The sequence below is a fragment of the Grammomys surdaster genome, unplaced genomic scaffold (genome assembly GCF_004785775.1).
Source record: "Grammomys surdaster isolate TR1022 unplaced genomic scaffold, NIH_TR_1.0 126109, whole genome shotgun sequence".
Classification (NCBI taxonomy): Eukaryota; Metazoa; Chordata; class Mammalia; order Rodentia; family Muridae; genus Grammomys; species Grammomys surdaster.
In genome coordinates, this window is record NW_021620917.1 from 4717680 (window position 1) to 4745449 (window position 27770).

At 55.4% G+C, this 27770-nt stretch overlaps 1 protein-coding gene across 1 annotated transcript; it reads left to right on the plus strand.

Annotated features, from left to right (window-relative positions):
* Positions 1-27770, plus strand: Ttyh3 (tweety family member 3). The gene is made up of 14 exons (XM_028756000.1): positions 1-327; positions 13125-13294; positions 13588-13699; positions 13811-14031; positions 14354-14449; positions 14925-14997; positions 15240-15315; positions 16329-16384; positions 17037-17129; positions 18795-18887; positions 19056-19192; positions 21172-21345; positions 21987-22062; positions 24827-27770. Exons 1-14 carry the CDS (start codon positions 205-207, stop codon positions 24899-24901), a joined length of 1575 nt encoding a protein of 524 aa, XP_028611833.1. The 5' UTR covers positions 1-204; the 3' UTR covers positions 24902-27770.

Here is a 27770-nt window from a genome sequence, read left to right on the forward strand (position 1 = left end):
GGTGAACAAAGAGGCGGCGGGCGCGGGCGGCCGAGCGGAGCCGAGCGCAGCCGAGCCGGGCCGAGCCGGGCCGAGCCGGGCCGGGCCGGTGCCCCTGGTAGCAGGCACGATGAGGGCAGCTGAGCAGGGGTCGGCGGGTCCCTGAGCCCCGTGCATCCGGCAGCGAGGGAAGCCCGGCGCAGCGCCCGGGGCCGCCCGCCCGCCATGGCCGGGGTCAGCTACGCGGCGCCCTGGTGGGTGAGCCTCCTGCACCGGCTGCCGCACTTCGACCTGCGGTGGGAGGCCACCAGCAGCCAATTCCGGCCCGAGGACGCCGACTACCAGCAGGTGACGCGCGCCCCTGGGTGCAGGGTCAGGAGCCCCGGGTCATGGCCCCTCCCAAGGGAATGGAGCTTCCCCATCCCCTTTCATTCTGGGGGTCGCCTCCGGTTCACTAATAACCTTTCCAGGGATTAACGTCAAACGCCCCCTGGAAGGTGTTCACCCCCTCTATGTCACCAGGGCCTCCTATCCGGATTGACAGAGCTGCCTCCCTCCCCTGATAGACCCCCCTCTGAGCCTATGGGTTTCTGGCAGGCCCATCTTTATCCTTTGGGCAGTCATCTGCTCCCCAGCAGAGCCCCCGCTAGCCGAGGCTGGATCCCTGGGTTCAGGCAGGAGGGTATTTCTCGTCCTCTTCTCCCAGCTAGGGAATCCCGTTGCCAGACTGTTGGTGGGTGAGGAGTCTGGGCCATGGCCAGCCTTCTGTGGCTGCTAATGACCCCTTGCTTCACGGTCAGGCTGTGGGATGTACACAGGGTGTCGCGTGGTTGTGGGAAACCAGGGTGCCAGCAGTCTCTCAACCCAGGGTGGAAAATGAGGCCTGGCTGAAGTGGGGTGAGTGGGCCTCCGTCTGGGCTGGGGGCCATGGGGCACTTGGCAGCCCTCTCCCCGCGAAGCCCTAAGTCTGGCGTTCTGCCAAATCCCAGCACCACCCCCACTACTGAACCACTGTCATTTGAGTGCAGAGCTGGGGGACCAGGGCTATGGGCTTTTCCTTCCTGCTCCAGATTCCAGAAAAAAAGAATGATCAGCCCACTTGGTCAGCGAGCACTTCAGAGTTTCTGTCCAGGAGCTCCTGGGACAGTAGCCTGGGAATTAAGTCCTTCCAGGGCTGTGCCAAATATCTCTGCTGCCATCCTCATCTTATTGAAGTTGGGGGTGAGAGTGCGGGGTTGTCCCTGCTCCCACTCTATGCCTACCTGAGCCCAGCTCCAGCAGCTGGTGGTGTCCCTGAGCAGATTAGAACAGGTGAGAGGGCTAGGGCAAAGGTTGAGCCTTGAGAGACAGCAAGGAGATGTAAGACCAGGACCTCACCTGGGGATTTTGGGGGAAGACCACCCCCGGTGGGGGTGGAGGGACACGTGTGGTTTTCTTATTGTGTGGTGGTATTGTTATGCTCTTTCCTGGAAGAACTGTATGAGCTATTCTTGGAAAGTTGCCTACCTAGGGTTTTCCTGATCATCAGTTTTGATGGTCCGCTGGCACCTGGGCCAGTCAGGTAGCATTTCTTGAGGTCGGTGGGCTGCCACCTGCTCCTGCTGCAGGAGGAACTTGCTGTCGCTTTTCTGGCACAGCTGTGACAGGGAGAGGGTGAGGATTCAGTCCTGCAGCTCTTGGGAATCTGAAGGTAGTGGTTCAGGCCCAGCTCTATAGGTCTTTAGAGCTATGGGGTCGCAGCTCTGTGGCCCCAGTTGAGCCTGGTCCTGCCTGCTTTTGCTGCTCCGCTGTGGGAGGCCTCTGACTCACTCTCCCTCCTGCCTCCTCTCCCAGGAGCAGAATTAGCCACTGAATAATTCACGGTGTGGAACCCAGCCTGGCTCCATCTTCCGCCGCCTCCGCTCCGAAGCCAGGGCTGTGGATGTGCATGGTGCCCCTGCCCTCTTTGAGGAGTTGGTGCTTTAGGCAACTGTTCAGTGTCTTTGAGCTTCATCACTTCATCTTGGAATTGGAGTCGATGGTTTTGCAGGGTCACCTGTGGGGAGAAAGGCAGGAGCTCCCATTCTGGGTGGGTGGGTAGTGGTTTCTCACAGGCTCCATCCCGTCTTCCCTGGTGAAGTATTGCTAACTCTGTGTGTGGTTGCGTACACATGCATGTCAGGGTAGCTGTCTTGTCCTGGGGTACCCTCTCAACAATCTACCCTGCCCATACCTGAACTATGTCCCCCTAGGGAAGAGAGCTGCTGTATCTCTCAGCATGGGGATACCAGGCTTGTCTTTCCCTCTCCTTTACACTCATGGCCCACTGTCTGGAACCTGATGGAACCCACAATTAGATTCCAGTCTAGCCCTGTGTGGAGCTGCCTGTTCCTGCCTCCTTTCACATGGGGCTGTGCAGCTGTCTGTATTGTACACACTAAGGCTTAGCCTCAATCAGGGAACACTGGGGGAGACCTTTTACCCATACCTCCTGGGGCCCACAGCAGGGGTAGACTGGCTGTTGCAAGTGTGTCTCAGACCCTGCTGCTACCTAGACTGGTGAGAAACCAGTACAGAACCAGTGTATTTATATAGAACGAGCATAGAGTGTCAGCATGCTGTGCAGCTTTTACCCAGGTGATGGTGGGAGGTTGCAAACTATAACGTTAAAATTGAGTGTCTCTCAGCATGATTGGTCCCCTCTTAGAAGCCTGTAACAGTGCTGAGTGGAAGAACCACCCAGAGCCAGTCACCTGGTGGATGCTTGTGGCATCTTCATGATGGAAGGGGCTCTGCCAGTCTGGTCCGGTTCTATACTGGTTTCTTACCAGGCAGTCCCCAGGAGCTGCTGTTTAGGCTCCGCTGGGGTTGAGCCATCCCAGCATTCCTTAGCTCCCCCATTTCACTGGGGTACCTGGATTTCAGAAGCATCTGTGTGGGTAGGTACGTTCACCTCACGGGGAGAACTGAAGTCCTAGCAGTAGACAGAACGGGACCTGTCAGACTCTAGGACCTGACATGGCCTGCAGACTGAAGTCTTGATTTTCAGTTGGTCCTGTTTCGGCTGCCTGGAGTCCCTAGTCTTGGACACCAGACCCCTCTTAGAGTAGAATATTGACACCTTCTGACCTCTTTCTGGTGTGGCGTAAATATGTACTTACTTATCCTCTGTCAGCCCTCATGAGCTGGCTTCTGTCCAATTCATGCCCTTTGCTTCCAGTCTCTCTATGTCTGGTTCACTGTCTCCATCAGTTCAAGGCAGGCCCGGAGCTGTTCGTTACGGGGAGTTGTTATTGCTAACAATGGGGTCAAGAGCAGGGGCTGTGGGGCTTGGCAATCTGAGAAGGCTTCCTGGAGGAGATATTACCTAGCCTACCATAGAGACGTGGGACTCACCAGCTGACTCACTGTGCACCAGCCCAGTCCTGGTATACAAAGGGACTGGTATCCAGATAGTTGGTAGCACCTGCCTGCTAGTTAGCCAGCCTGTGGGACCATTTCCCCTCAGTCCTGAGGCTCAGATGCCTGGTAAGACTTACAGGAAGCCAGGCATGGCATTGCAAACCTGTCATCCCAGCTACTCAGGAGGCAAGTTCAAGACCATCCAGGCCTGCACGATGAGTTCAAACCCAGCAATTTAGCAAATCCTATCTTTTAAAAGGGGGATGAAGGGTGGGGGTAGGGAAAGCAGCTTAGCACTTGCCTAGCTCTGGGTCTGATCTGCGGCAACATCAATTAAAAGGAAGGGAGGGACCTAGGCAGTGTAGTCAGGGCTTGAGAAAGAGCCCTAAATAACGGAAACAAAGTAGGCAAAGACATGAGGCAGAGAAGCCCAGGTGTGTCAGCTCAGAGACCCTCTGTCCACATGGCACAGGGGAACATGCTGTCTAGGAGGCGCTGGGCGCCCTGTGTCACAGGCCACTATTTAGGCTGTGGTTGAGTAGTCCCTGGGACCAGGGATCAGAGCTTGCAGCTGGCTCATAAGAGCTGGGCCCCTCGGTATACAAGGTCAGCAGTGTGGCAGGCAGGTTGGCAGCTTGGCTGTGTCCTCTGGGCAGGGCTGGCTTCATTGTCATCCTCCTGACTACTCAGGAAATGAGCTGTGTCTGGAAAGGCAGCCTTATCGCCTGCTTCCAGCTTACACAGGCAGTGCGCATCTGTGGGACACTCTGCTGGGGGACCATGTGAAGATAAAGGGGCCACCCAGCTGGAGTCCGTCCATGTGTTTGCATTTTTGGGATGGCGCCACTTGAAACCAGAGTTATATTGCATGCTGCCATGTTTCTTTCATCTTTTTCTTCCTCCCCCACCCCAGTGCTAGAGATCAAACTCAGAGCCTCGTGCGTGCTAGGCACATGTCTGCCACTGAGGCACTCCCTAAGCTTTGTCTGGTTTTTAAAAATTGTTTGCTTTGTTTTTGAATGTGTGTGTAGTGTGGTATGTGTAGTGTGTGTGTGGTGTGTGTGTGTGTGTGTGTATGTGTGTGTGTGTAGTGTGGTGTGTGGTATGTGTGGTGTGTGTGTGTATGTGTGTGTATAGTGGTGTGTGTGTGTGTATGATATGTATGTGTGCATGCTCAGTGTGTGTGTACATTCCTGTCCTTGTGCCTTGTTTGAGGTAGGAGTCTCTTGTTGTTTGCCCATGCATGTGCCAGGCTAGTAGCTGGCAAGCTTCTAGAGATTCTCCTGTCTCTGCCTCCCGTCTCACAATCCACAGGAGTGCTAGGATTTCAGATGCACACTACCTAATTCAACATTATCTCGGTTCTGGATATCTGAACTCAAGTTGTTTTTCAGAAGTGTTGCACCCACTGAGCCATCATCTCATGTAAGGGCTGGCTTTGAACCCCGGATGTTAAAGATGAGTTTGTCTCTACTGCATCAGTACCCCACGATACTCCACCCCGTCTGGAGCTAAGTGGAGGCTTCTAGAGTTACCTCTGGGTGGAAATGATGACACAAGGAGCAGGGCCCTGTAGACAGAACCCAGACGTCACACATCCTAGGCAAGTGCTCTACCAACTCAGCTACATCTCCAGCCTTTGGATTCTCAGTACTTCTGGGTGCTTCCCAGCGTCTCACAGTGCTGACCAGAGCTCTGAGGTTGCAAGTGGGAGATGGCCCTACACAGAACCCTTCTACACCGCCACTCTGCTCTCACCACAAGACTAGAGCTCGGTGGAAGCGCCTCAAGCCATCCCTGGGTAGGAGATGGTAGTACAAGGAACCAGGGCCCTGTTTTAAGGGAGGCAGGCAAGTCCCTACCAGACTTGCTCAGCTGTGCATGCTTGTGCATTATGGGTAATTACTGAGTCCCAGGAGAGTATCATGGACCAAGTCTGAGTCAATAGTTACTTATGGCCAGGGATGGTAAGACCCTGGACCATAGCATCCTCTCTGTTTGGGGTGGGTGGCCAGGGCCACACTGCCTAGATCTGGAAAATGCTGTGCCATTTGATTAGGCCCTGTGTTCAGCCATGCCATGGCTACTGCTATAGGAGCCTCTGACAGTACCATCAGCCCTGCGACCATTTCTGGCCATGCAGTCTTGGGCCCTCCAGAAGTCCCAAGAAGAGTCTTTAAGAAGACTTCTAGCCAGGCAGTGGTGGCACACACCTTTGATCCCAGATGCAGGTGGATCTCTGAGTTCAAGGCCAGCCTGGTCGGCAAGTTCAGGACAGCCAGGGCTACACAGAGAAATCCTGTCTCGGAAGAAAAAAATGAAGAGCCTTCTGCTAGCAAGTTGTAGTGGTACATGCCTGTAGTCCTAGCACTTGGGAGGCTGAGGCAGAAATATCATGAGTTTGAGGCCAACATGGCTGCATATCTGGTCTCAAGAGCAAGCAAGTAGACCATGAGATGGGTCTGTGGGTGCTTGGTGCACAAGCCTGAAGACTTGAATTCATACTCCAGATCCCAGGTAAAGGGGAAGGAAAACCCAGCCTCAGGAGGTTGCCCTCTGACTTCCACAGTACATGGTGGCAAACACGGCTCCCACCACCCCCCAACACACACACGTAATGAATTTAAATGTGGCAATAAAACAACAAATTGTATTTTGTAGCTTGCTCAGTTGGTAACACGTTTGCCTAGCTTGTAACAAAGTTTGGCCTCACATAAACCAGGGTAGTGGTGCACAGGGTAATCCTGGCACTTAAGGTGGAGGCAGTGGATCGGGAAGGCTACTCTCCCCTACATAGGGAGTTTGAGGCCAACCTGGGCTATATGTGACCCTGTCTCCCGACAAACACAAAAACCAAATGCAAAGGTTCCTGGGTAGAGGTTGGGGTCAGACTTCCCCAAGGCCATTCTGAGTTTTCTCCAGGGATGCTATTCCCTCTGGCTTCCTACTAGGCTCAGCTGGCCAGGAGACCCTCCGCCAACCCTTTCCCTCCTGCTCCCCTCTCCTGCCTCACCCAGTGTGGCACCCTGCTACCTGGGGCCCATGCTAGGTCATTTGGCTGATACCTGGAGTTCTTGGTCATACTCCGGGGAGCTGTGTGCTCTGTTGCCCTGACCCCTAAGTGCCAACCGCCTTGCTCAGGGGGCTTACATTGTTCATTCCTAAACTCTTTGAGAGGAGCTACTTCCCCAAGTAGTATCAGAGTTGGACATTTTTGTCCTCCCAAGGCAGAGGCCCTTGGGATGGACACATGGATTGGGGGCTCCTGGCCTCTCCCTGTGGACCCAGCTTTGGAGGCACTGTGGGGAATGTTCTCCTGTCTGCGGACACCCTTCACCCAAGGCAGTTCTGGGAAGGCCCAAAAGAGGAACCTTGCTCTGGAGCCAGGGCCTTAGGGTCAGGGAGATGGGAAGTAAGTACCTCACATGGTCATGGAGGGATTAGACATGTGACCATGCAGGCCAGACCATACTGGACTTTAAGTCCCTTGTATAGCTCTGTCAAACTGAGATGTGCATATCTATTAGTGGTTTCTGGTGTTCTTGGTCCAGATTGGGTGGCAGCAGCCCAGAACGGAGAAGCTCTGATGGACATCCTGGGAACTGTGTCACAGGGCTGGGAGCCACTTGTCCTGCTGGAGATGGAGACGCAGGGACATTTTCCTGAGGCTTCCCTGAGCTGAGGTTCGAGGAGGGGCCTGTCAGCGTATCTGACAGTGGATGCTCCTCCAGTGAGGCCTGAGGGACACTAGTGTATGGCTGCATAGCTCTGGGTACCTCGACTTAAAACCTCAGGGCAGAAGAACACTGGTAGTAAGTTGGGCCCCCGTTCCCCCCTTCCCCTGGCGCCGCATCAACTAACTTCACTCTCGTTTGGCCCTGCCACGAACTCACTGTCATGGAATTTGTGAAACCCAAGCCTGGCTGGATGGAAAATCTGTTTTTAATTTCTGGCCAGCATCACTGGTTCCTCAGCCCAGTGTGTTGGGGGTTGGGGGCCCATGGTCATGCAGCCAGCTCAGCACCCTGGCAGCCCATCAGGGACAGTGGGTGGAGGACCCTGGATCCCCACCATGGGGCTGAGAGTGAGGTTCGTGGCCAGCACTGGATATCTGAAGGCACAGATGGGTTGGCTTCACTTAGTAGTCTGGGGACCCCCAAACCTCAGCCTCAGGGAGTCTGGTCTGTGGCTCATACATGCTGAGGCAGCTGTATGTGTGCTCAGCCACGTTGTCCCTCGTGATTCCTGGGCACGGGCTCAGCCTGGTGGGCCCTCCTCTTTGCTCACTCTGGCTCAAGACACATGTGGAGTCTTAGCCTGACCCAGCCAGATTTCAGGGTAATAGCCTCCTCCTCCGCCACACCTCATATTTTATCTCTTTCCTCTGGCAGATACAGGGTTACCATTGGAAGCTTTCCGCACAAGGAAGAGGGTACCACTTCCCTGCCTTCTCTCAGGCCTCCTGTCCGTGTCCCATTCTTGTGCCCTGGCTCCCTTCCTGGGCTCTATATCACAGGGCCGTCTTTGAGCCCTGGCTCTCCTACGGTCCCCAGCCGGGAACCCATGACCCCACGGTGGTACTCTACATGACCCACTACTACTTCCTGTTTCCCGTGGCTGCTGAACTGTGCTGTTGGGGTCTTTCGAGCACTCTGATAGTTCAGTAGGAATGCACTCTAAGGAATGCCTACGTCCTTAGTCTACTCTCTGGTGATTTATCCCAGATAAATCCAGGCAGACAGACTCCAGTGGCTCATCTCTATCCAGGAAGGTTGTGGCTTTATGTTCCCTCTAGATGACTGTCCAGATGCTTCCACACTGGTGGGCCCAGAGCCTCAACAGTGCTGTGCTGGCTAGTCTTCAGTCCGCTCGACACACAGACTAAAGGTATCTGAAAGGAGGGGTCCTATATTGAGGAAATGCCTTCCCAAGCTCTGGCTGTAAGGTGTTTTCTTAATTAGTGATTGATGGGGAGGGCCAAGCCCACTGTGGGCAGGTCCATCCCTAGGCTGCTGGTCCTGGGTTCTCTAGGAAAGCAGGCTGGGCAAGCCATGGGAAGCAAGCTGGTAAGAAGCACCCCTCCATGGTCTCTGCATCAGCTCCTGCCCCCAGGTTCCGGCCCTGCTTGAGTTCCTGTCCTGACTTCCGCCAATGAAGGACTATGATCTGAAAATAAACGCTGAATAAACTTTCCTCCCCAACCTGCTTTTTTGTCATGGGTGTTTCATCACAGCAATAAAAGCCCTAACTTAAGGCAGCTGCCCACCTGGAGGTTTGCTCCTGGCCGTTTACATGTATGAGAGCTGCATATGTAATGTGGCTCGTGGGTATTGCATCTGGGGGTGTGGGGGCTGAGAGACTCACAGTAGGGGACTCCTGGGAGCTGGGGACAGTGCTGCCTCCTGCCCACCTTTGCTGGGAGCCTGGTTCCTGCAGTCCACACTGTAGCCAGTAGCCCAGGACAGGGATGAGTGCCCGCCCCACCCGACTGAGCCTCTAGATCAGTTTTACCACAGACGGAAAATTCCATGTGGTCAGAGCCTAGATGCTGAGTGGGTTTCCTATTATCACCCTCAGTGGCCGTGGGCAGTGGTGGCTGCTCTGTCATTGAGTACATTGGCCTAGTGCCCCCGTGGAAGCATGTCTACTGGGATCCAGCCTCAGAGACCTGGGAAGAAAGTCACGCAGTCTCAGCCAGCCGTCCCACAGGGCCTCAAAGTGTCTGTGCCGACATGCTTTCGCTAAGTGTAAACCGGGGAGGTGCCGTCCCTTCCATTCCTGGGGCTCAGTTTCTACCGGCTGTCCTTGGCTTTGGAGACTGACTGTGAGCTTTCCTTACAGCTGGCCCCATCTGGAAGGAATGGGTCGTGCTGGAAAGTTCCCCCAGCGTCTTGTGATTTGGGGTAGGGGGTTCTCAGTGTATTCCTGCTATGGTTCCTGGGCACAGGTCCTGGGAGGATAGTCTCTCCAGAGCTTTCGGTACAAATGTTAGCAGCATCCCACCCCCTGCATGAGCCTGGCATCACGTTCCAGCATCCCATTGGTGATGTACAAGCTAAGCCCGAGACACAGGGGTTAGAAATATGGTCAGAAGGAGTTTCCTAGAACAGGCCAGACCAGGATGGGGGAGGGGAGCAGCTGTGAACATTTGGCTCCCCTGAGAGTAAAGAGTTGAGAACGCCAGGCACCTGACATGACTGTCACTACCTGTATAGGTCTTCACTAGCTTTGAGATTTTTGCGTGACACCCTTTCTTTGAGCCCCAGGGTACCAGGTTTTTTTTTTTTTTTTTTTTGAGTGGCCATGGAATTTCTTTCTTTTTGGTTTTTGAGATAGATTTTCTTTGTGTAATAGTCCTCAATGCCCTGGAATTCTCTGTAGAGGCTGCAGCTCACAGATATCCACCTGCCTCTGCCTCCCAAGTGCTCCCAAGGGATTAAAGGAGTGTGCCACCACTGCCTGCTACCATGGGGTTTCTTTTTTTTTTTTTTGGTTTTTTGAGACAGGGTTTCTCTGTGTAGTTCTGGCTGTCCTGGAACTCACTCTGTAGACCAGGCTGGCCTCGAACTCAGAAATCCGCCTGTCTCTGCCTCCCGAGTGCTGGGATTAAAGGCGTGCGCCACCACTGCCCGGCTTACCATGGGGTTTCTTAAGGTTAGCTCTCTCTCTTAACTTTTTCCTTAGACTGGATCTGTGTAGACCAGGCTGGCCTCAGACTCACAGAGATCTGCCCACCTCTGCCTTCCCTGTGTTCCACCACCCCATAAGACCATAGGAGCGCTGGGACTCACAAGGCCACACACTTATTGATACTAGTATGTGTGAGTACAACTGTGCACAGATGTATGAACACAGACTTGAATGTTTACATGTGGACAAGGGTGTGTGCTTTCCCTGGCTGTAAACCTCAGTCTGTGCGACTTCCCCACACTCCTCTGAAGACAGGTAGCATTTTCTAGGGCTCCCCACAAAGGTAGACTTCAAAGCCTGTATTCCCATCAGCTGTGTCTTTTCCCAAGGCCCCTCCCCCGTGATGCCGACTCCGCTGACCTTGTCTGCTCTTTGCCTGCAGATTGGCTAACATCCCTTCCTATCTTTTCTATTTATGTGTGTACACATGTGTATGTGCGCACCCATGTACATGCCACGGCAAGCATGTGGAGGTCAGAGGTCAACATGTAGGAGTTGATTCTCTCCTTCCACCCTGTGGGTCCTGAGGATCGAACTCAGGTCTTCAAGCTTGACGGCAAGAGGCTGCTGAGCCGTCTCACAGGCCAGTGTGTTCATCTCTACAGGGCCTCTCATTCCCTTCTGCAAACTCAGTACCAATATTACCTCCCTGCACAAAGGCTGTCATCCTCTGGGTCCCTGTGAGCCTCTGTCATCTTGTGGCATTTTGTGGGCATCCCTCTGCAACACAGTAGTGTCCTTTATAAACAGGATTCTCACCCCCACCCCCAGATCCTGTCATGGGACATACCTTACAAAACATGTTTCTCTTCTAGCAAATGGGAGGATGTGGTCCAACCAAGGAACCACTGGGTGTGCAGGTCTGCCCTGGCCACAGAACCAAAGCCTGGTGCCTGCTGTGTTTCTGGGATTCATCCCCAGCTCCCTTCCAGTGAGGAGGTGTACATTCTAGACATATGGGCCAAAGTGGGGCTGGTTGACCGGGGGAGTCCTAGGGTGGCCCTTTGGCACCCAGGGAGAGTGTTCAGCTGCTCTCACAGTCCTTTGCCTCTAGCATGCGGGAGGAGACCTACTGAGGATTGGTACCTTTCGTCCATGTCTAGGTGTGAACAGGTTGACAACAGATCCAGAGAGAATCTAGGGATGGTGTAGTTCACACAGGCTGGTGTCTACTGATGGCCGCTGTGCAGGCCCATGTCTGTGTGAAGGCCCTGTGACTGGCCTCTGTGCACTCCTGGGTCAGCTCTCCTGGGCTTTGGAGGACTTTCTGATGTAAGCACCCGGGCTTACAGGATGGCTCTGGCACACCCCCACTGTACCGGTTCCCCCTCTGTGCAAAGATGGTGGGCCTTTATATTGTACAGTGCAAAGATAACAAGATACCTACCTCCAGTCTTGCTGCATCCAAACTGCAGGTAGCTACAAGGTACAGTGTAGAGGGACAAGGAGAAGCTGGTGGGGGATGGGCTGTGTGTGGTGTCTGGGTGGCGCTCTGGCCTTTGCCTGAGGGTTTTTCTGTACTGTGCCACAAGCAGAAGCCCAGGCTCCCGTGGCCCCTTAGCCTTCAGGGCAGCATTGTGACTCTTGGCCCACGTTAAACAGAACGTGCAGGCGGCACCTTCTTGTCCAGATGGACAGTGCAGAGGCCTACCTCCAGGTGTGGGAGCCAGCTGGCTTCTGGGAGGGCAGGGAGCGCCATCCTTTCACTGCCTGGCAACTGTCTCCTGGGAAATGGCCCACTGGGTTGCCAGGGCTGTTGATGGAACAGCCTGTGGTCCCCAGGGAGCTGGGCAGAGTTGCTTGCTCTGCCTCCACAGCTCCTCTGACTGGCCCCAAAGAGGACACACTTGTCCAAGGTGCCATCAGCAATCCCTCTGACTGGGGAGGGTGGGGAGAGGTTGGGGTGTGTCCAAGAGAGGCTCAGGGCCATGGAGCCTGGGGACAGTCTGAGTAGGGTCAGAAGAAGAAACCACCTAGCGTCTCTCAGCTGCCCTTGTAATTGGTGTTCAGCACCACTCTGCTTCTGTACCCTGCACAGGAAGTGAACTGAGAGCACACTTCCTCTACTAAGAGAACCTGTTTACTGGCCTGTCCTTCCTGTCCACTTCTCTAACGTGCGTGTGTGCGTGCGTGTGTGCGTGTGTGTGTGTGTGTGTGTGTGTGTGTGTGTGTATGTGTGTGTGTCTGTGTGTGTGTGAGTGTGTGTATCTGTGTGTGTGTGTGTGCAAAGGGGGAAGACACATTGCATGGTGCACTGTGGATGTCAAAGTACTTTCTGGATCAGGGGTGTTCTCTCCCTCCACCATGCGGGTCCTGGGATTAAACTCAGGGTGTCTTGGTACATGCACCTTTATCTAGTGAGCTATCTCACAGACCCAGATTTTTCTGTTTTTAAAATAAGATTTATTTTTATTTTCTATGCATGGGTGTTTGTCTGCATGTGTCTGTGTACCATATGCATGCTTCATACCCCCAGAGGCCAGTAGAAGGCGTTAGATCTCCTTCTGATTGCTGTCTCAGACAGTTGTGAGCTCCGTGTGGGTGCTGTGTTGAACCCTTGTCCCTTGGAAGAGCATCTAGTGCTCTTAACCACTGAGCCGTCTCTGTGGTCCTAGCTTTTTTTTGTTTTTTGAAGTATAGTTCTAGCCGGGCGGTAGTGGTGCACGCCTTTAATCCCAGCAACTTGGGAGGCAGAGGCAGGTGGATTTCTGAGTTTGAGAGTTCGAGGCTAGCCTGGTCTACAGAGTGAGTTCCAGGACAGCCAGGGCTACACAGAGAAACCCTGTCTCAAAAAAAAAAAAGAAAAGAAATGAAATGAAATAGAGTTCTCTGTATTCCATAGCTTTGAACTTACTATGTGGCTCAGACTGGACGCCAACTCACAGGAACTCTCCTGCTTTAGCCTCCCAGGTTCTGGGATTACAGACATGTGCCAGCTGACTTGACACATGGCTTCTTAAGTTTCTTTACAGGCAGACTTAAAAAAATTTAGAACCACTGAGAAGAGGGGCTGACATGGGACTGTGCCCCGGCCCCATATCCTCCAGCTTCCTCTGTCTCCCGCCCGCTCTCAGGCACTGCTGCTGCTGGGGGCCACCGCCCTGGCCTGCCTGGCCCTAGACCTCCTCTTCCTGCTCTTCTATTCCTTCTGGCTATGCTGCCGGCGGAGGAAGACAGATGAGCACCTTGAGGCCGACTGTTGCTGCACCGCCTGGTGCGTCATCATCGCCACATTGGTCTGCAGGTGAGCTGGAGAGGCCTTCACCAGCCCTGAGACTTGTTCCAGAGGGAGGGGTTGGAGGGCCCGACATAAGGGAGGGTCTAGAGAGCTCTACGTGGAGGGGGGGGGTGAGGGCGTGGTTAGGGAGAGGATGGGAGGGTCTGGACGGGGCCAGAAGATAGGTGGGACCCGGGCTTGGAGGACAGGGTAGGGTCAGGAAAGAAACAGCCAATAAAACTGTAGAATGTGGGGTAGGGGTAAGGAGATTGGGGGCCATCGACTGTAAGTCCGGCATCCAGTGGTTCTGCCTTCCCTAGTGCGGGCATCGCAGTGGGATTCTACGGCAACGGGGAGACCAGCGATGGTGTTCATCGAGCCACCTACTCACTCCGCCATGCCAACCGCACAGTGGCAGGGGTCCAGGACCGCGTGAGTAGCTGGCTGGGGAGCATCCTGTGTGTTCTAGAACCTTCTGTGTGCATCTGGTAGTACAGGTGACAGCCCTGCACCTGGCCCTAGCTTATATCGATCCTCTCGAAGGTGTGGGACACGGCTGCGGCCCTTAACCGTACAGCGGAGCCCAACCTGCAGAGCCTGGAGAGGCAGCTGGCTGGGCGGCAGGAGCCACTGAGGGCTGTGCAGCGGCTGCAGACCCTGCTGGGGACACTGCTGGGCTACACCGCTTCCATCCCCTTTTGGAGGAACCCTGGAGTGTCGCTGGAGGTGCTAGCTGAACAGGTGGACCTCTATGACTGGTACAGGTGCGCCTAGCTTCTTTCCCGCCTTCCTGCTATGGTCCACCCCACCTGGGAGGGCATCGTCCTCCTGGGACTACTTTGTACTTAGTCTCTGAGGTTGACAGTCACAGCAAGAATCCTTGTGGGAGGAGGCGCTGTCTTCAAGAACTGACATCAAGTCAGGCTTGGTGGTATGCAGCTGTGATCCAAACACTGGGACAGCTGAGGCCAAGGGGCTGGGAGCACCAGGCCAGCCTGGGCTAAATAGCAAGACCCTGCCAAAAAAGACACAAGTCCCAGGCTGTTTACCTGTCCCCACGCCTGGCTCACGCCTGTGTGTCCACAGGTGGCTGGGGTACCTGGGCCTGCTCTTACTTGATGTTATCATCTGCCTCCTGGTGCTGGTGGGCCTCATCCGAAGCTCCAAGGGTATCTTGGTTGGGTGAGTCAGAGGGGAAGGTGGGCTCCTGTGGGTTCAGGGATCGAGGGATGGGGTGACGGGATGAGGTAGCATAGCCCTGTCTCCTCTCTGACAATGAGATGCACGAAGCTCTGGCCACGAGCATCTCCCCAAGAGCAGCCGTCCCCTCCCTGAACTGCCATACTGTGTGACCAGTGTCACGGACCACTTTCCTGTTTATGGTCATTAGAGTCTACACAGGGTACTTATAGGCCACCCTATAGGAGCACCCAGGCTGCTCCCTTGTCCTCAGGTATGGGTCGAGTCCCATCTCAGCCAGGTAGAACATTTGTCCAGGTCCTGGGCCTTGAGTAGCTCCGAGACCAGGCCGTAGGAGAGCGTACTGCCCTGTGTGTATCAGACCCCTCAGGCTCTGGGGGACTGGCACTCTGTACTGCAGCTGTGTGCGTGGCATGTCCCCTATTCCCAGCCTGACTGGCCTTCTTTGTCCCATAAGGGTCTGCTTGCTGGGTGTCTTGGCCCTGGTCATCAGCTGGGGTGCGCTGGGCTTGGAGCTGGCCGTGTCTGTGGTGAGTGGCGGGAGCCCAGGAATCATTATCTGAGGGGCTTTAGTGGAGAGGAGAGGAAGCCATACTCATAAGCTCTCATCTTGCCCTGGGTCACACAAATCCGTGTTTCCTATATTGCACTCTGTCCCCTGAACAAAGGTCATGCCCTGGGGAGTGGAGTCTCCCCAAGAACTCTGGGTGGGCCTGGCTTCCCTCTGAGGCCCAGCTTGGTCACCAGCCCTTTCTTGCCTTACCCACCTCAGGGCTCCAGCGACTTCTGTGTAGACCCTGACACCTTCGTGACCAAGATGGTGGAGGAATACTCAGTACTGAGTGGAGGTGAGTCTGTGGCTGTGCCTGGGACTGGAATGAACTAGGGCAGACAGCAAGGTGGAAAAGGCTGAGGACCTCTTGCCCTCACAGGCCTTTGACCTTAGGGAGGCATGGTGCAGGCCAGGAAGCCAGTACCCCAGGCAACTTCCTAGTAAGCAGCCAGGGGGAAGACACATTTGCTAAACAGGAGGCTGCGCCTTTAGTGGATGTCTGAGACAGGAGCCCCAGCTGTGTTTGTGAAGCACCTAACTGGGAACAGAGAGGGTGGGAAGCCAGAGGCTGAGCCACAGCTGGGAGTATAGTGGCTTTCATGTGGTGGGGAAGAAAGGGACAGGCCCAAGTCATGATGCGGTATCCTTGTAAAAGTGTCCTGAGGTTGGGCACAGCACACACCGGAATCCTAGCGTTCAGGAGGCGATAGCAATAGGATCTTGAGTTCCAGGCTCAACCTGGGTAAGACTATCTCAAAACCCACAAAAGTATAAAATAAACAAAAACATCCTGAGGCTGCTAGCTGACAAGGAGGGAAGAAGAAGCTACTGGAGAGCCACAGGCCCCAGACAGTGGAGGCTTGAGCAGGTGGAAGTGGACAGGGACATTCCCTCGAGGTGGGACCAGCAGGACTTCTGAGGCACTGGCTGCAAGGAGAGAGTGAGGAGCCATGGCCTCGGTCCTACAGCCCCTGCATCTCTTGAAACCTAATGGGACACAGAACCTACAGCTGAGTGTGGGTACTGGGACCTTATTCCACCCAGTGCTTCAGAGCAGGAAGACACCCTCCGAGGACAGGGTCTTGACTCAGCCTCACACACATGCAAACACACATGCCTGTGTGTGCGAATATATTTACATACAAGTGTGTAGAAGCACATGCATGCAGTCATGCACCATTTGCAAGCGTTGGCACGTGTAGACAGACACCCAGACACAAGCAGGCAAGCTTGAGGACAACGGGAATGCATGCAGTTGCATGCAGACACAGACGGGACCTGCACTCAGCTCCCTCCCTCTCTTCACAGACATTTTGCAATACTACTTGGCTTGCTCGCCCCGTGCCACCAACCCTTTCCAGCAGGTGAGAGCCAAGCTGGTCCTGGGTGGCCAAGGCCAGGGTCACAGGGTATGGGGACAGGCTGAAGGAGCCATGGGCCCAGCCTCCAAGCCCAGATATGTGAAGCTGCTAGCCCCTTAGGCTCTGCATACCCAGCTTGGGGATGCTAATCTGTTGCCCCATCCTGTGATGACCTATGGAATGGGGGATCCTTGGGATGCCTCTCATTCTTTGGGGGTTCCCTCAGCAGCCCTGCAGGACAGAGGCTAGCTGACTGGTGGATGTGAGCCGGTATGGGAGGAGCCCTGGGGGACACCTGTAGAATGCCGCCTGTTCAGGGGTCTCAGTAGTGACATTTGAAGAGTTTGGCACTCCAAGCTAGCCATATCCTGTACCCCCTGTTATGTTAGTGGGGTGAGGGAACCCTTGCATCCTGAGGATACATTCCATTGAGAATGCTTTGTTTTGCTCTCTGACGTGAGTGAGGCCTTTGTTACCACCTCGGGTGTGTGTTTTGTCCCCTGTGTTGACACCTTCAGGAAGAAGGGGTGTCCTGTAGCCTGCGGAGTCAGGCATAACTGGCCCACCTGGGGCCTTGAGGGCTGCCCATGTTGGGAGGGCTGGGGCAGGAGGAGCAGCTGGCAGCCATTGGATTCCACACTTCTCTGTGGAGCAGAAGCTGTCGGGCAGCCACAAGGCTCTAGTGGAAATGCAAGATGTCGTCACCGAGCTGCTGAGGAGTGTCCCCCGGGAGCACCCAGCCACTAAGGTGAGGAGGCTGTGGGCAAGGGTGGCCCTGACTGCGGGGAACCCGAGGGTGTTGCTTGCTCCCCTCCTTTTCACCCTCCCTCCTTTTCCCTGACATTTCCCACAGATTTATAAAATATTTGAGAGGCTGGTGAGATGCCTCAGAATGGAAAGGGTCTCTACCACCCAGCCTGACAGCCTGAGTTCAGTCTCAGAGACCCACATGGCGGACAGAAAGAAGTGATTCCTACACGTTGTCTTCTGACCTCCATGTGCTTCCTGTGGTGTGCTTATACACATAGCATGCACACATACCACAGAGAATGTAATAAAATTTTGTTCCGTATACCAAAAAGTAATACAACCTTGGCATAGTGGCATGGCTGTAACCACAGGACTCAGGAGGCTGAGGCAAGATCTTGAATTCCTGGCTAACCTGGGTTACATGGCCAAACCCCATCTCAAAAAACCAAGGCCTAGCTGGGTATTGTGGCACACACCTGACTCTCAGTGAACCCTAGGGAAAGATCTGGCCTTCTAGGTCAGCCTGAGCTGCATAGAGAGTGAGAGTCTAGCCTGGGCTCCTGTGAAACCTTATGTCTCACTAGCTTGGTGATAAAGTGCTTGTCAGGTGTATGTCGGGCACTGGATTCTACCCCATGCTGCAAAAAAGAAAAGCTTTCTCTCCGAACTGTGACTCTCCGAGGTTCTGGGTTGGGCCTTTAGCCCACGGTGGACACAATCCAGTCCATCACTCCAGGGCCTTTCTGTTTTCCTAGCACAAACTCCCTGATTATAGGTAAGGTGGAACATTCCTTTAGTGCCAGCATTCAAGAAGCAGGATCAGGTGGTTCTTTGTGAGTTCGAGGATAGCCAAGGCTACAGACATAGTAAGACCCTATCTTTAAAAACAACAACAACAAAAACAGGGAAGACTTGCTACGCATTAATTCTCCTGCCTGTGCTTCTGAGGGATGCTGGGTTGTCTACCATAACTAGCCTAAAATACAGCTTTTGTAGAATTTATTTTTAATTTTATGTGCATGGGTGTTTTGCCTGTGTGTGTGCATGTGTGCGCGCGCGTGTGTGTGTGTGTGTGTGTGTGTGTGTACACCATGTGTGTACTCAGTTCCTGTACAGGCTAGAGGACATCAGATCTCAGAACTAGAGTCACAGACAATTGTGAGGTGCCATGTAGGTACTGAAAATGCCAATGCTCTTAACTGTTGAGCCATTTTTTTTCTGCCTCCTAAAATAAGATTTTTAAGAGTAGAATGGCCCAGTGAGTGACACACAGTAAGTGAGTTTGTCCTGTGTCAGTGAGGCAAATCTAGCCAGGTATGGTACTATGCACCTCCAATCCTGGCACTGAAGAGGCTGAGACAGGAGGATTATGAGTTTGAAACCACTTACAGTATAGCAAGACTCTTGACAAAATTAGTTATGTCTTCTTAGCAGTGACCACATTGGACAGGTATCTGTAGGTTCCCTGGTCCCTCTGTTTCCAAGGCACAGGACCCAGACCTGCCATTTCTGAAAACCCTAGTGGGGCTATATAGGGACAGGTTCAGAAGATGGTTTCCTAGTTCTGAGATGGAAAGACCGTGGAGTGGGGGGGACCATGGCTCCTTCAGGTCTTCCCAGTCATCGTGCTAACACCAAGTGACACTTGAACTCTCCGCCCCAGGATCCCTTGCTCCGAGTCCAGGAGGTGCTAAATGGCACAGAAGTGAATCTCCAGCACCTCACCGCCCTGGTGGACTGCCGCAGCCTGCACTTGGTAAGGCCACTGGGCAGCTGGGGCGGGGAGGAGGGGAGCCACCAGAAAGAGATGGGTGGTCCTTGGGTCCCTGGTCTTCTACCTTGCCTCATGTAAGGGACATGCAGTGTGGCACCACCTGTCCTCAATTCTCCTGTCCCCGGCTTTGTGTCCTTTTCTCCTGCTCAGGACTACGTGCAGGCACTGACGGGCTTCTGCTACGATGGTGTGGAGGGCCTCATCTACCTGGCCCTCTTCTCCTTTGTCACAGCCCTCATGTTCAGCTCCATCGTCTGCAGCATCCCTCACACCTGGCAACAGAAGAGGTACGGTTTTCCCTGGGATCTGGGACTTGGGGGTGAGAGGCGTGCACTTCCTCACCTCCCAATACTTTCCAGTTGGCAGCTGCCTGCCGTTAGGTGAGCCGGTGGTGACGGTAGTAATGATGGAGACAGTGTCCATCCAGTGCAGGCAGGGATAAAGCCAGCCTCTCCTGCCCCCTTGTGTTAGCTTTATGCCCTACACCCTGAAGACTGCAGCAGACGCGTGTTCCACAGTTCCAGGGACAGATGTGCACAGCTGTGGACGGCAGGGGCTTGGCTTCTGCATAGGAAGTTCTGGTGGCTGATCCTACTGGGGACCCTGATGAGGCCCCTGTGTCTTTGTCTTTGAAGTCAGGAGTCCTCATGGCCCCGCCTCATTTTCCTCAGCGTAGAACTAGGTGGAGGGGATGGAGAGTTAGGCTTCCTTCCAAGATGCATCTCCCAGACCTGTACCCTCCCCCACTGGGGCCATGGGTGCTGTTGGTGGCCCTGCTCAGATGGCAGGTATGTCAGCTGAGGCTTGTCCCCGGTGCCTGTGCTGTTCCCTTTGATGGGAATGGAATTGGTGATGGTGAGGAGGGTTGTGATGGCTGGATGCGGCGACGCACAACTTTAATCCCAGCACTCGGGAGGCAGAGGCAGGTGGATCTCGGTGAGTTTGAGGCCAGCCTGAACTGCATAGAGTTAGTTCTAGGACAACGAGGACTATAAAGAGAGAATTTTCCTCAAAATACACAGAGAAACAGCTGGATGGTGGTGGCACATGCCTTTGTGCAGAGGCAGGGGGATCTCTGGTTTTGAGGCCATGTTGGTCAGTAGAGTAAGTTCCAGGACAGCCAGGGCTACACAGAGAAACCCTGTCTCTAAGAACCAACCCAAACAAACAAACAAAAAAACCAAACAAAAACAGCAGGGGGTGGGGAGGGTGGGGAGGGTGGGGAGGGACGGGCTGCGGTGCTGATTCTGAGGATGATGTTCAAGGTGGGGCTGTGAATGCACACAGAGGTAATGACAGCCCCGCTGCTGCTCAGGAAATGAGGGTGGTTATCGGGGCAGTAATTATTCCGGTGAAGGCGGAGGGGACGTGCTGGAGACTGTGGTGACGGCCACGGTAGCAGTCGTGCCAGTGGCAATGGTAGCATTGTTGATGACAGCCTGGTGAAAGTGGTGGTGGTGGTGATGAAGACATAATGATGAGGGTGGTGGTCACAGTGACGACAGGGACGGTGAGTGGTGATTCTGATGGCCGTCGTGGTTACAGTTGTGATTCTGGTTACAATGGAGATCCTGGCGGCTGTGGCAAAGGTCACGGTGATAGGGTATGTGGAACTGGAGCAATGGCTCGGGGTGAAGAGTGCACGCTGCCTCTCACAGAGGACCCATGGTTAGTTCCGAGCACCCATGCTGGTCAACTAACAATTGCTTGAACTGTGGCTCCTAGGGAGCCAGCGCCCTCTACTGGTCTTCACGAGCACCTGCACGCATGTGCACAGACTCCCTCCCCACACAAGTGCACGGAATTAAAAGTGAAAGTTACCCTCTTTTTAAAGGGCCACATATTGGGAATCAGGTGGGAGCTGTGTGTGAGGATCCTGCCTGGCTCAGTTGTGACCACGCCAGCGGCTCACACTGTCCCTCCTCTGAGTATTTCCCACCCACCCAGTAGCCCAGACTTGCATTCTGTGTGGACCGGCAGAGCACGGGGTGCTCCCGAACAACATAAGCCTGGCCCACAGCCACTAACATGGAGCAGAGGGTGGGAGCAGAGCAGGTCACCTCAGGCCACCCAAGGTTGAGGACCCTGCAAAACCAAAAGAGAACACCCTAGCCCAAGCAAAGGTACAGCGCTGATGCCACTTCAGAGGACAGAGATGACCAGCCCATAACCCTGCTGTGCGTCTGTGCGTCTATGCATCCGTTCGTCCATGTGTCCGTGCCCTATGCTAAGGACGCTGAGCCTGTGCTGCTGTCCCTCCCTGCAGAGGCCCTGATGAGGATGGGGAAGAGGAGACTGCCCCAGGGCCGCGACAGGCACACGACAGCCTTTACCGAGTGCACATGCCCAGTCTGTACAGCTGCGGAAGCAGCTACGGCAGTGAGGCCAGCATCCCAGCCGCCGCCCACACCGTCAGCAACGCCCCGGTCACCGAGTACATGTGAGTTGTGGAGGTTAGGACAGGGACCATGTGCAGACTCGGTGGGAAGCCTGCAGACTGTGAGGCTTGGTGGATGGGGAGGCAGGTGCAGGGCCTGCATAGCTGCAGGGAGGCGCTGGGGGGTGTGGGGGTGGGGGGTGCGGTGGCTTCATCAAGGCTGGGCAGCCAGGGCTTCAAGTGGAATGGCCTGGCACTAACGTGTGACTAGGTGAACCCAGTCAAAAGCCATGGGGTGGGGGGCACATGGCCAGGTGGAGGGTGTGCTGTGTGCCTTTGTGATAGGCTGGGAACATGGTGGGAGGGAGGCTCTGACTGCCAGGGAGGCCGGCATGCACTGAGGACTCTTCTGAGCTTGATACTGTAAAGATAGCATTGCAGCGCTGCTCAGGCCTGGGACCTGTCTGGCTCCACAGTATTCACACCTGCCATCCCATCACTCAGTAGGGAGAGGCAGGAGGATCGGGAGGTTAAGGTCATCCTTGGCAACCTAAGGCCAGCCTGGGCTATGTGAGACCCTGTCTAAACCAAACCAAACCAATAACAAATACCCCCAAAACAACAACAGAAAGATGGGCCCTTTCCCCCAGAGTAAGGACCATGTGGCCCTGACTGTTCACGTGCTCTCTCTCCCCTTCACTCAGGAGCCAGAATGCCAATTTCCAGAATCCCCGCTGTGAGAACACCCCCCTCATTGGGCGCGAGTCCCCACCGCCCTCAGTAAGTCTCAGGGCAGGAGGGTGGATGGGGAGACTCTTGGGCTTGAGGGCTCTGCCTGTCTGCCGCCATGGTACCCTGGGATGGCTCTCACAGACTGCCTGGGCTCTTGAGAAAGCTGTGGGCCTAAATAAATGGCTGGGTGGGTCCTGCAGCTCGTGCCAGGCTTGAGGAGCCTGGGGTCAGTGTGGTCAGCCTCTGGGTCCTGCTGCCCAGCAGCTCAGCCCTTGGTTCTTTCTTGAGATGAGCAGGCAGCCAGCAGGGCCCAGAACTCTCTTCCCACCTTTCCCCTGGACTTCTCAATGCCTTGGCCTGGCAGCTTCACCATGAAAGCTAGCCTTGCCTCCTCCCTTTCTCCCTCCCTCCTCCTCCTTCCTCCTCCTCTCTCCCTCCTCCCTCCTCTCACACTCCTCCCTCCTCTTACACTCTTCTTCCTCTTCTTCTCACCCTCCTCCTCTTCCCTCCTCCTCTTCTCTTCGCTCCTCTTCTCTCCTTCTCTCCTTCTCTCACCCTCTTCCTCCCTCTTCCTCTCACACTCCTCCCTTCTCTTCTCTTACTCCTCTTCCCTCCTTCTCTTACACTCCTCTTCCCTCCTCTTCTTCCCTCCTCCTTTCACCCTCCTCCCTCTTCCTCTCACCCTCCTCCCTCTTCCTCTCTCCCTCCTCTTTTCTTCTCCCTCTTCCCTCCTCCTCTCACCCCTCCTCCTGTCTCTGTCCTTGCTTCTCTTTCCTTCCTTCCATTTTCTCCTCCCTCCTGCACTTCCCTCCCTCCCTTCCTTCCTTTTTACCTTTTCCCCTGCCTTGCTTCCTTTCTCTCCCTAAACATCCACCCATGTCTCAGCCCCAAGCTGTTGTAGCCCAAGCCTGATGTCCTTTCCAAACCCCTGGAGTGAGATGTAGACAGAAGGATCAGGGTGGATCTGATGCTGAAGAGAAAGTGTGGCCCTGTGGCCTCCCTGCGGGCTGGGCTGTGAGGGCCTAAGAGGCTGAAGGCCACCTTGGTTTAGGAACACCCATGTGCCAGTCACATCGCCCAATATCCCCTAGCACAGGACGGGGCAGAGATGCCCAGGACCTGGACCAGGGACTGTCAGGCCTCTGCGTCACGTCCAACTGCCTCTCACCCTTGGCCCTCTGGTCTCATGGTCCACTTGGGGCCGGCCACGCCTGGCGTTGAGGACACCCCTCTCTCTCTCTCTCTCCTGCGTCCCTCCCACCCTGGGTCCTCCTAGCGCTACCTGGCTGCCCTGGACTCTGGCAGCCATGCAGGCTGGCAATTTAAACCCATGGACAGCGCCCGAACACTGTGGTAGCTGTACCCTCAGAGTGACAGGTACTGACCCACCCAGCCCCCATCCCGCACGGCTGTCCGCCTGTACCTCCATGCCTTGCACCCTCCGCTCACCATCCTCCACCCACTGTTGGGGGTCTGGAGGCCACTGAAGTGGTCCTGAGCCCACTGATGTCACAGGGAACCCCGTTCCAGGCTTGACTCCCTCATTAGCTGCAGGTGGCCCAGCCCATCTAGTCACTTCCATCCAGGCCCCTGTGGGCATCTGACTTTGGATGCAGAGCTGGGTCCCTGGGTATGTGGTCCTGCATGTTGACCCATGCACAGGGTACACATAGACATGCTCACATGGGTGCGAACTTCTGCCCCCGTCCCCATGCCTGCTTGAGCTCCTCCAGGCCTCACTGGACTACCGCCTCCCGTCCTGTCCCGTCCCACCAATTGTCCCATTCCACCCCCTATCCCTTGTCACCTCTGCATGTCCATGGAATGACAGGGCTCTGGGCCCCTGCTCCTCCCACCCCTGCACCATGGCCACCTCATAGGCTGCTTGCAACCTTAACCTAGAATGTTTCAGGAAAGCACTCAGGACCCTGGGAGCATTGTCTCTCTCATCTGGTAACTGTGGAGCCAGCCTGTGCTCCCTGGGGTGGGGTGGGTGGGGGTCGCCCTGCCTGGTCTTCTGAGTGCTGGTGACTTTTGTCGCTGCCTCAGGCATGCAAACTCGTTGCACACTGCCTGGCCTTGGCACATGCTTGGAGGCGTGTTCCTCTGCAAACAGACACAGACAAACACGCACGCACGCACGCACTACCCAAACCTTCACACCTGTGGTGTTAAGGTGGCCAAAATGTATAGGCAGAACCAGGCAGTCACTTCTGTCCTGAGTCACACATCCTTTAGTTAGTTTTCCCATCCAAGGACTGGGGCAGAGTCACTGTAGCCTGAAGCACCCCCATTTCCTGGGGGTGATGGAGATGTATGGCTGTGGTCTGTGGCTTAGCTTCCTGTGGGCGTGCCCTCGGAGCCCTTGCTTGACCCGGGGCACAGCTCTGAGGCAGAGGTACAGAGGTGGGGCCTGTGTGGCCTTCCTGTTCTCAGCTTGTGTGATGCATTCAGAGCCTTTGAGCTGAATTATCGGAGGAGGCAAGGGTCTGACAGAACTCTGAAAGCGGCTTACGGGACTGGATGTTCTTCTCTGGGAAGGGAGCTGGCCTCTGTGGTCCAGCCTTGTCTACAGAGGCTGACCTTTGTACTCTAGGTATCATCACTTTCTAATCTGTACTCAGTCCTTGGTCCAGCCCTGGGCCAGTGGCCTCTTAGGATTCTGCCAACCATGCTCTCCACTGCTGTCTTCTGCCCCCCAAGGGTTGGCTGTGGCTCACCCTGCCAAGGACCACATCAAAGAGGCTGCTGGCTGCTCAGCCCCAGCTAGGAACCCACCTGACCCTGGTCCCTCCTTCCCTCTCTCCTCCAGTACACCTCCAGCATGAGAGCCAAATACCTCGCCACGAGCCAGCCTCGCCCCGACTCCAGCGGCAGCGGGCACTAGACCGCGCACCGGCCAGCATCTGCCCCCACGTGCCAATGCCCCACCCTTCCTATGCCAGCACTGCTGCTTCCACCCTGCCGGACCCTCCGCAAGCCGCACTGGGCCAGCCCTAGGCACACCTGAAGGTCCCGCTATACCCACCCTGCAGGAGGCATGGAGGTGCCCAGCATGAGCTCCGGGCCAGCCTGAGAAGTGCGGCTTCTGGGGCACTCGCCTGGACAGACGCTGCCACCAACAACCCGACCCTGCCTGCCTCTGTCTCTCCTGCCCTTCTGTCCTCCTGGGCTCCCTGAGCCCTCCTCTGTGCCAGGTGCTTCCACCCCATGCTCCTTCTACAGGTGACCCTTTACGCTGTCCCATGCACTCTGGGCGCTTCCCTCGCTCCAGCTGCACCAAGCCTTTTCTGGTACTGCCCTAGCCGCTGACACGTCTGAGGACCACTTCTCTGTTCATAGGCGGTGGACCCTGTGCCTGGCGCCCACCTGCTCATCACCGAGCGGCCCTTCACACACACTCATCTTTGCCAAGCCCGGCGCCCGCCTTCCCTTATCCACCCGGCTAACTTGGTTCTTCCTGTCGATTCTGAGCTGCCTCCAGGGTGGGGCTCTTCCTGCACCTCCTCCCCACATGACTCTCCCTCCGCGCCCAGCCAGCCCTCCCAGACAGCAGGTGCCATGCAGAGTCCAGGCCGCTCCCTGGCCTCTCACTGCTGGCCACCTTCTTGGTGCCAAAACCTCTTTCCCATTCATTCCTGAAGAGTGGCAGCTTCTTTGTCCCCTTTGTTTTTTGCACTGACCATATTTGTCATCTCCAGGGCGGTCTGGGACATAGGCGACGCAGGACACTGCCCACTATCCTCTCAGTTTCCTTCTCACCCAGGACAAGCGGCAGTGCCCTCTGGAGCCCAACCTTGGGGGCTGGAGCTGTGATGGCTGTGAATGTGCCCCCAGCCTCAGAAGGCCCCCGTTGGGACTAACCACTAACCTCACTCTCAGCTGCCATAGGCACTCCTGGCTGACCCTGAGCCAGCAAGCGTGACCCTAAGTCTAGCCTGGAGCCAGGGCTAGAGTGGTCATTTCTTTGTGGGGTGCTGCCAGGGAGGGGCCAGACCTACAGGCTACTCAAAGGGCCTAGAGACCCCTCCCCAGGCAGGTGCTGCCCCAGGAGGAGCATGTCCTGGGGACTGGGGACTGAAGTCTGTGTGGCTTCAGCCCTCACCCAGAACACTGCTTGCCTAAGGTGCTTTTGGCTTTAGTGTGTGATGTTTGCTGTGCTTCCTGCTGCGAGGCAATGAATTAGCTTCCAAATCGACCTGGAGCCTCTACCCTGGCCCAGCCAGCCAGTGTGAGCTCTCGTGGGATGGGCAGCTATGGGCCAGTAGAGCAGCATGTGGTGGGCAGGGCAAGGCTGGGACCCTGTGGTAGTTGGTTTACAGATCTGTGGCCCTCCTGGAGCAACCTGGAAGCTATGGATCCCAGAAACACCCCCCTCCCTGGAGCTTCAGCTCCTCTCAGAAGGGAGAGACTCCACATTGCTTTCCTTCCCAAACAGCCCCTTTCTTTGTGCTGGTGTCTGGGACCAAAAGGAGTGGGCAGAGGACTCAGGGGGCCTGGGGACCCCAGGCTGGGCATCTGTAGCTCCTGAGCATGTCCAGTGCAGGGCACCCTGCCCCTGGCTCCGACTGGCCTGGTGCCAGGAACCTCCAGGGCCGTAGAGGACCAGCTGCAGCGTCTGCCCACTATGGGTATGTTCCTGGCCTGAGGTCCAAAGGGAGGCTTGGGGCACCCCCGCTTGGGTGCCTGGGTGTGCCCTGGGGCCTCTCAGAAGCACAAATGCTGCCCCCCTGGCCGTGAGCTGGCCACAAGGTGAATGTATATAGCATGAGAGGCGGGCACTGCCCGGACGTGGCTGTGAACTTGTGCTGTCTTGGGAGTCCTGACTGTCATGTGCGTGCGTGCCCCCATCTGTGACGTTTCACTCACTGAGGCTGAAGAAAGGAAGCGAGGGGAAACCAAAAGGGCGTTCTCACCCTGACCTCTGCGGAGGAGACGGCTCCGACCACTGTGCTCTGTTTCATTTTGTTTCCTGATTTCCGGGGTACCACTTTTACCTACTCAATCCCAGTGGTCTCCCCACATCCCCAGGGGGTGAGCAGTCCAGTGCCAGCTGCCTGTGATTGGTCCTCAGTCCCTCTCACCCCATGGGACCCTACAGCTCTGGTGGGTAGCAAGGAGGCCGAGCCACCAATCCAGAACCATATCCCTAGCCGAGCCAGGAGGAGGGATCTGGCTGGGAAAACTGACAGGCCTGGAGGCCACTACCCCTAACAAACGTGCTCTGGTTTGTATAAGGAGCTGAAGATCCTGGCCTGGAGCATCCTTGAAGCCCTTCCCCCAGTGCCCACCCTCCTACCCTATATCACTATGCAATTCCTGACCCCAGCTCCAATACCTGCTCTACCAGCTCCCAGCTCTGCCCGGCCCAGAAGGTGGTTAGCTCCCAGGCCACAGGTGACCAGGGTCTCTTTCTTTGTTTTAATCACAACGGTGGTGTGCTGCGCCCTTCTTCCTGTATATGATTTTGTGAGGTTTGCCTCCCAGTTCCTGTCCCTTTGCCTGCATCTGCCCCCAGTGGACAATGTCATCTGAATTGAGCCAGCCCCCAGTTCCCCTCCAGCCTCCGTAGGGCCATGGCTGTGTGTTACTGTTGCTGTGCTTTCATTTTTTAAAACTGGGTTTGGGGTTTGATTTTTATTTCTTTGGGGAACTTTATTTTTCTTGGCAAATAACTAAAGTTCTTGTCCATGTAATTTCTGTGGTCTCTACTCAGCTTGAGTTTCATGTTTTAAAATAAACAGTTTTAAAAAACA

What these genes read in the sequence shown, in the direction of transcription:
- Ttyh3 (XM_028756000.1), top strand. Translation starts at nt 205, where the DNA reads ATGGCCGGGGTCAGCTACGCGGCGCCCTGGTGGGTGAGCCTCCTGCAC. An exon ending in GACCTCTATGACTGGTACAG is followed by an intron (nt 14,032 to 14,353) that starts GTGCGCCTAGCT and finishes GTGTGTCCACAG; the next exon opens with GTGGCTGGGGTACCTGGGCC. An exon ending in GCCCCGGTCACCGAGTACAT is followed by an intron (nt 21,346 to 21,986) that starts GTGAGTTGTGGA and finishes CCCTTCACTCAG; the next exon opens with GAGCCAGAATGCCAATTTCC.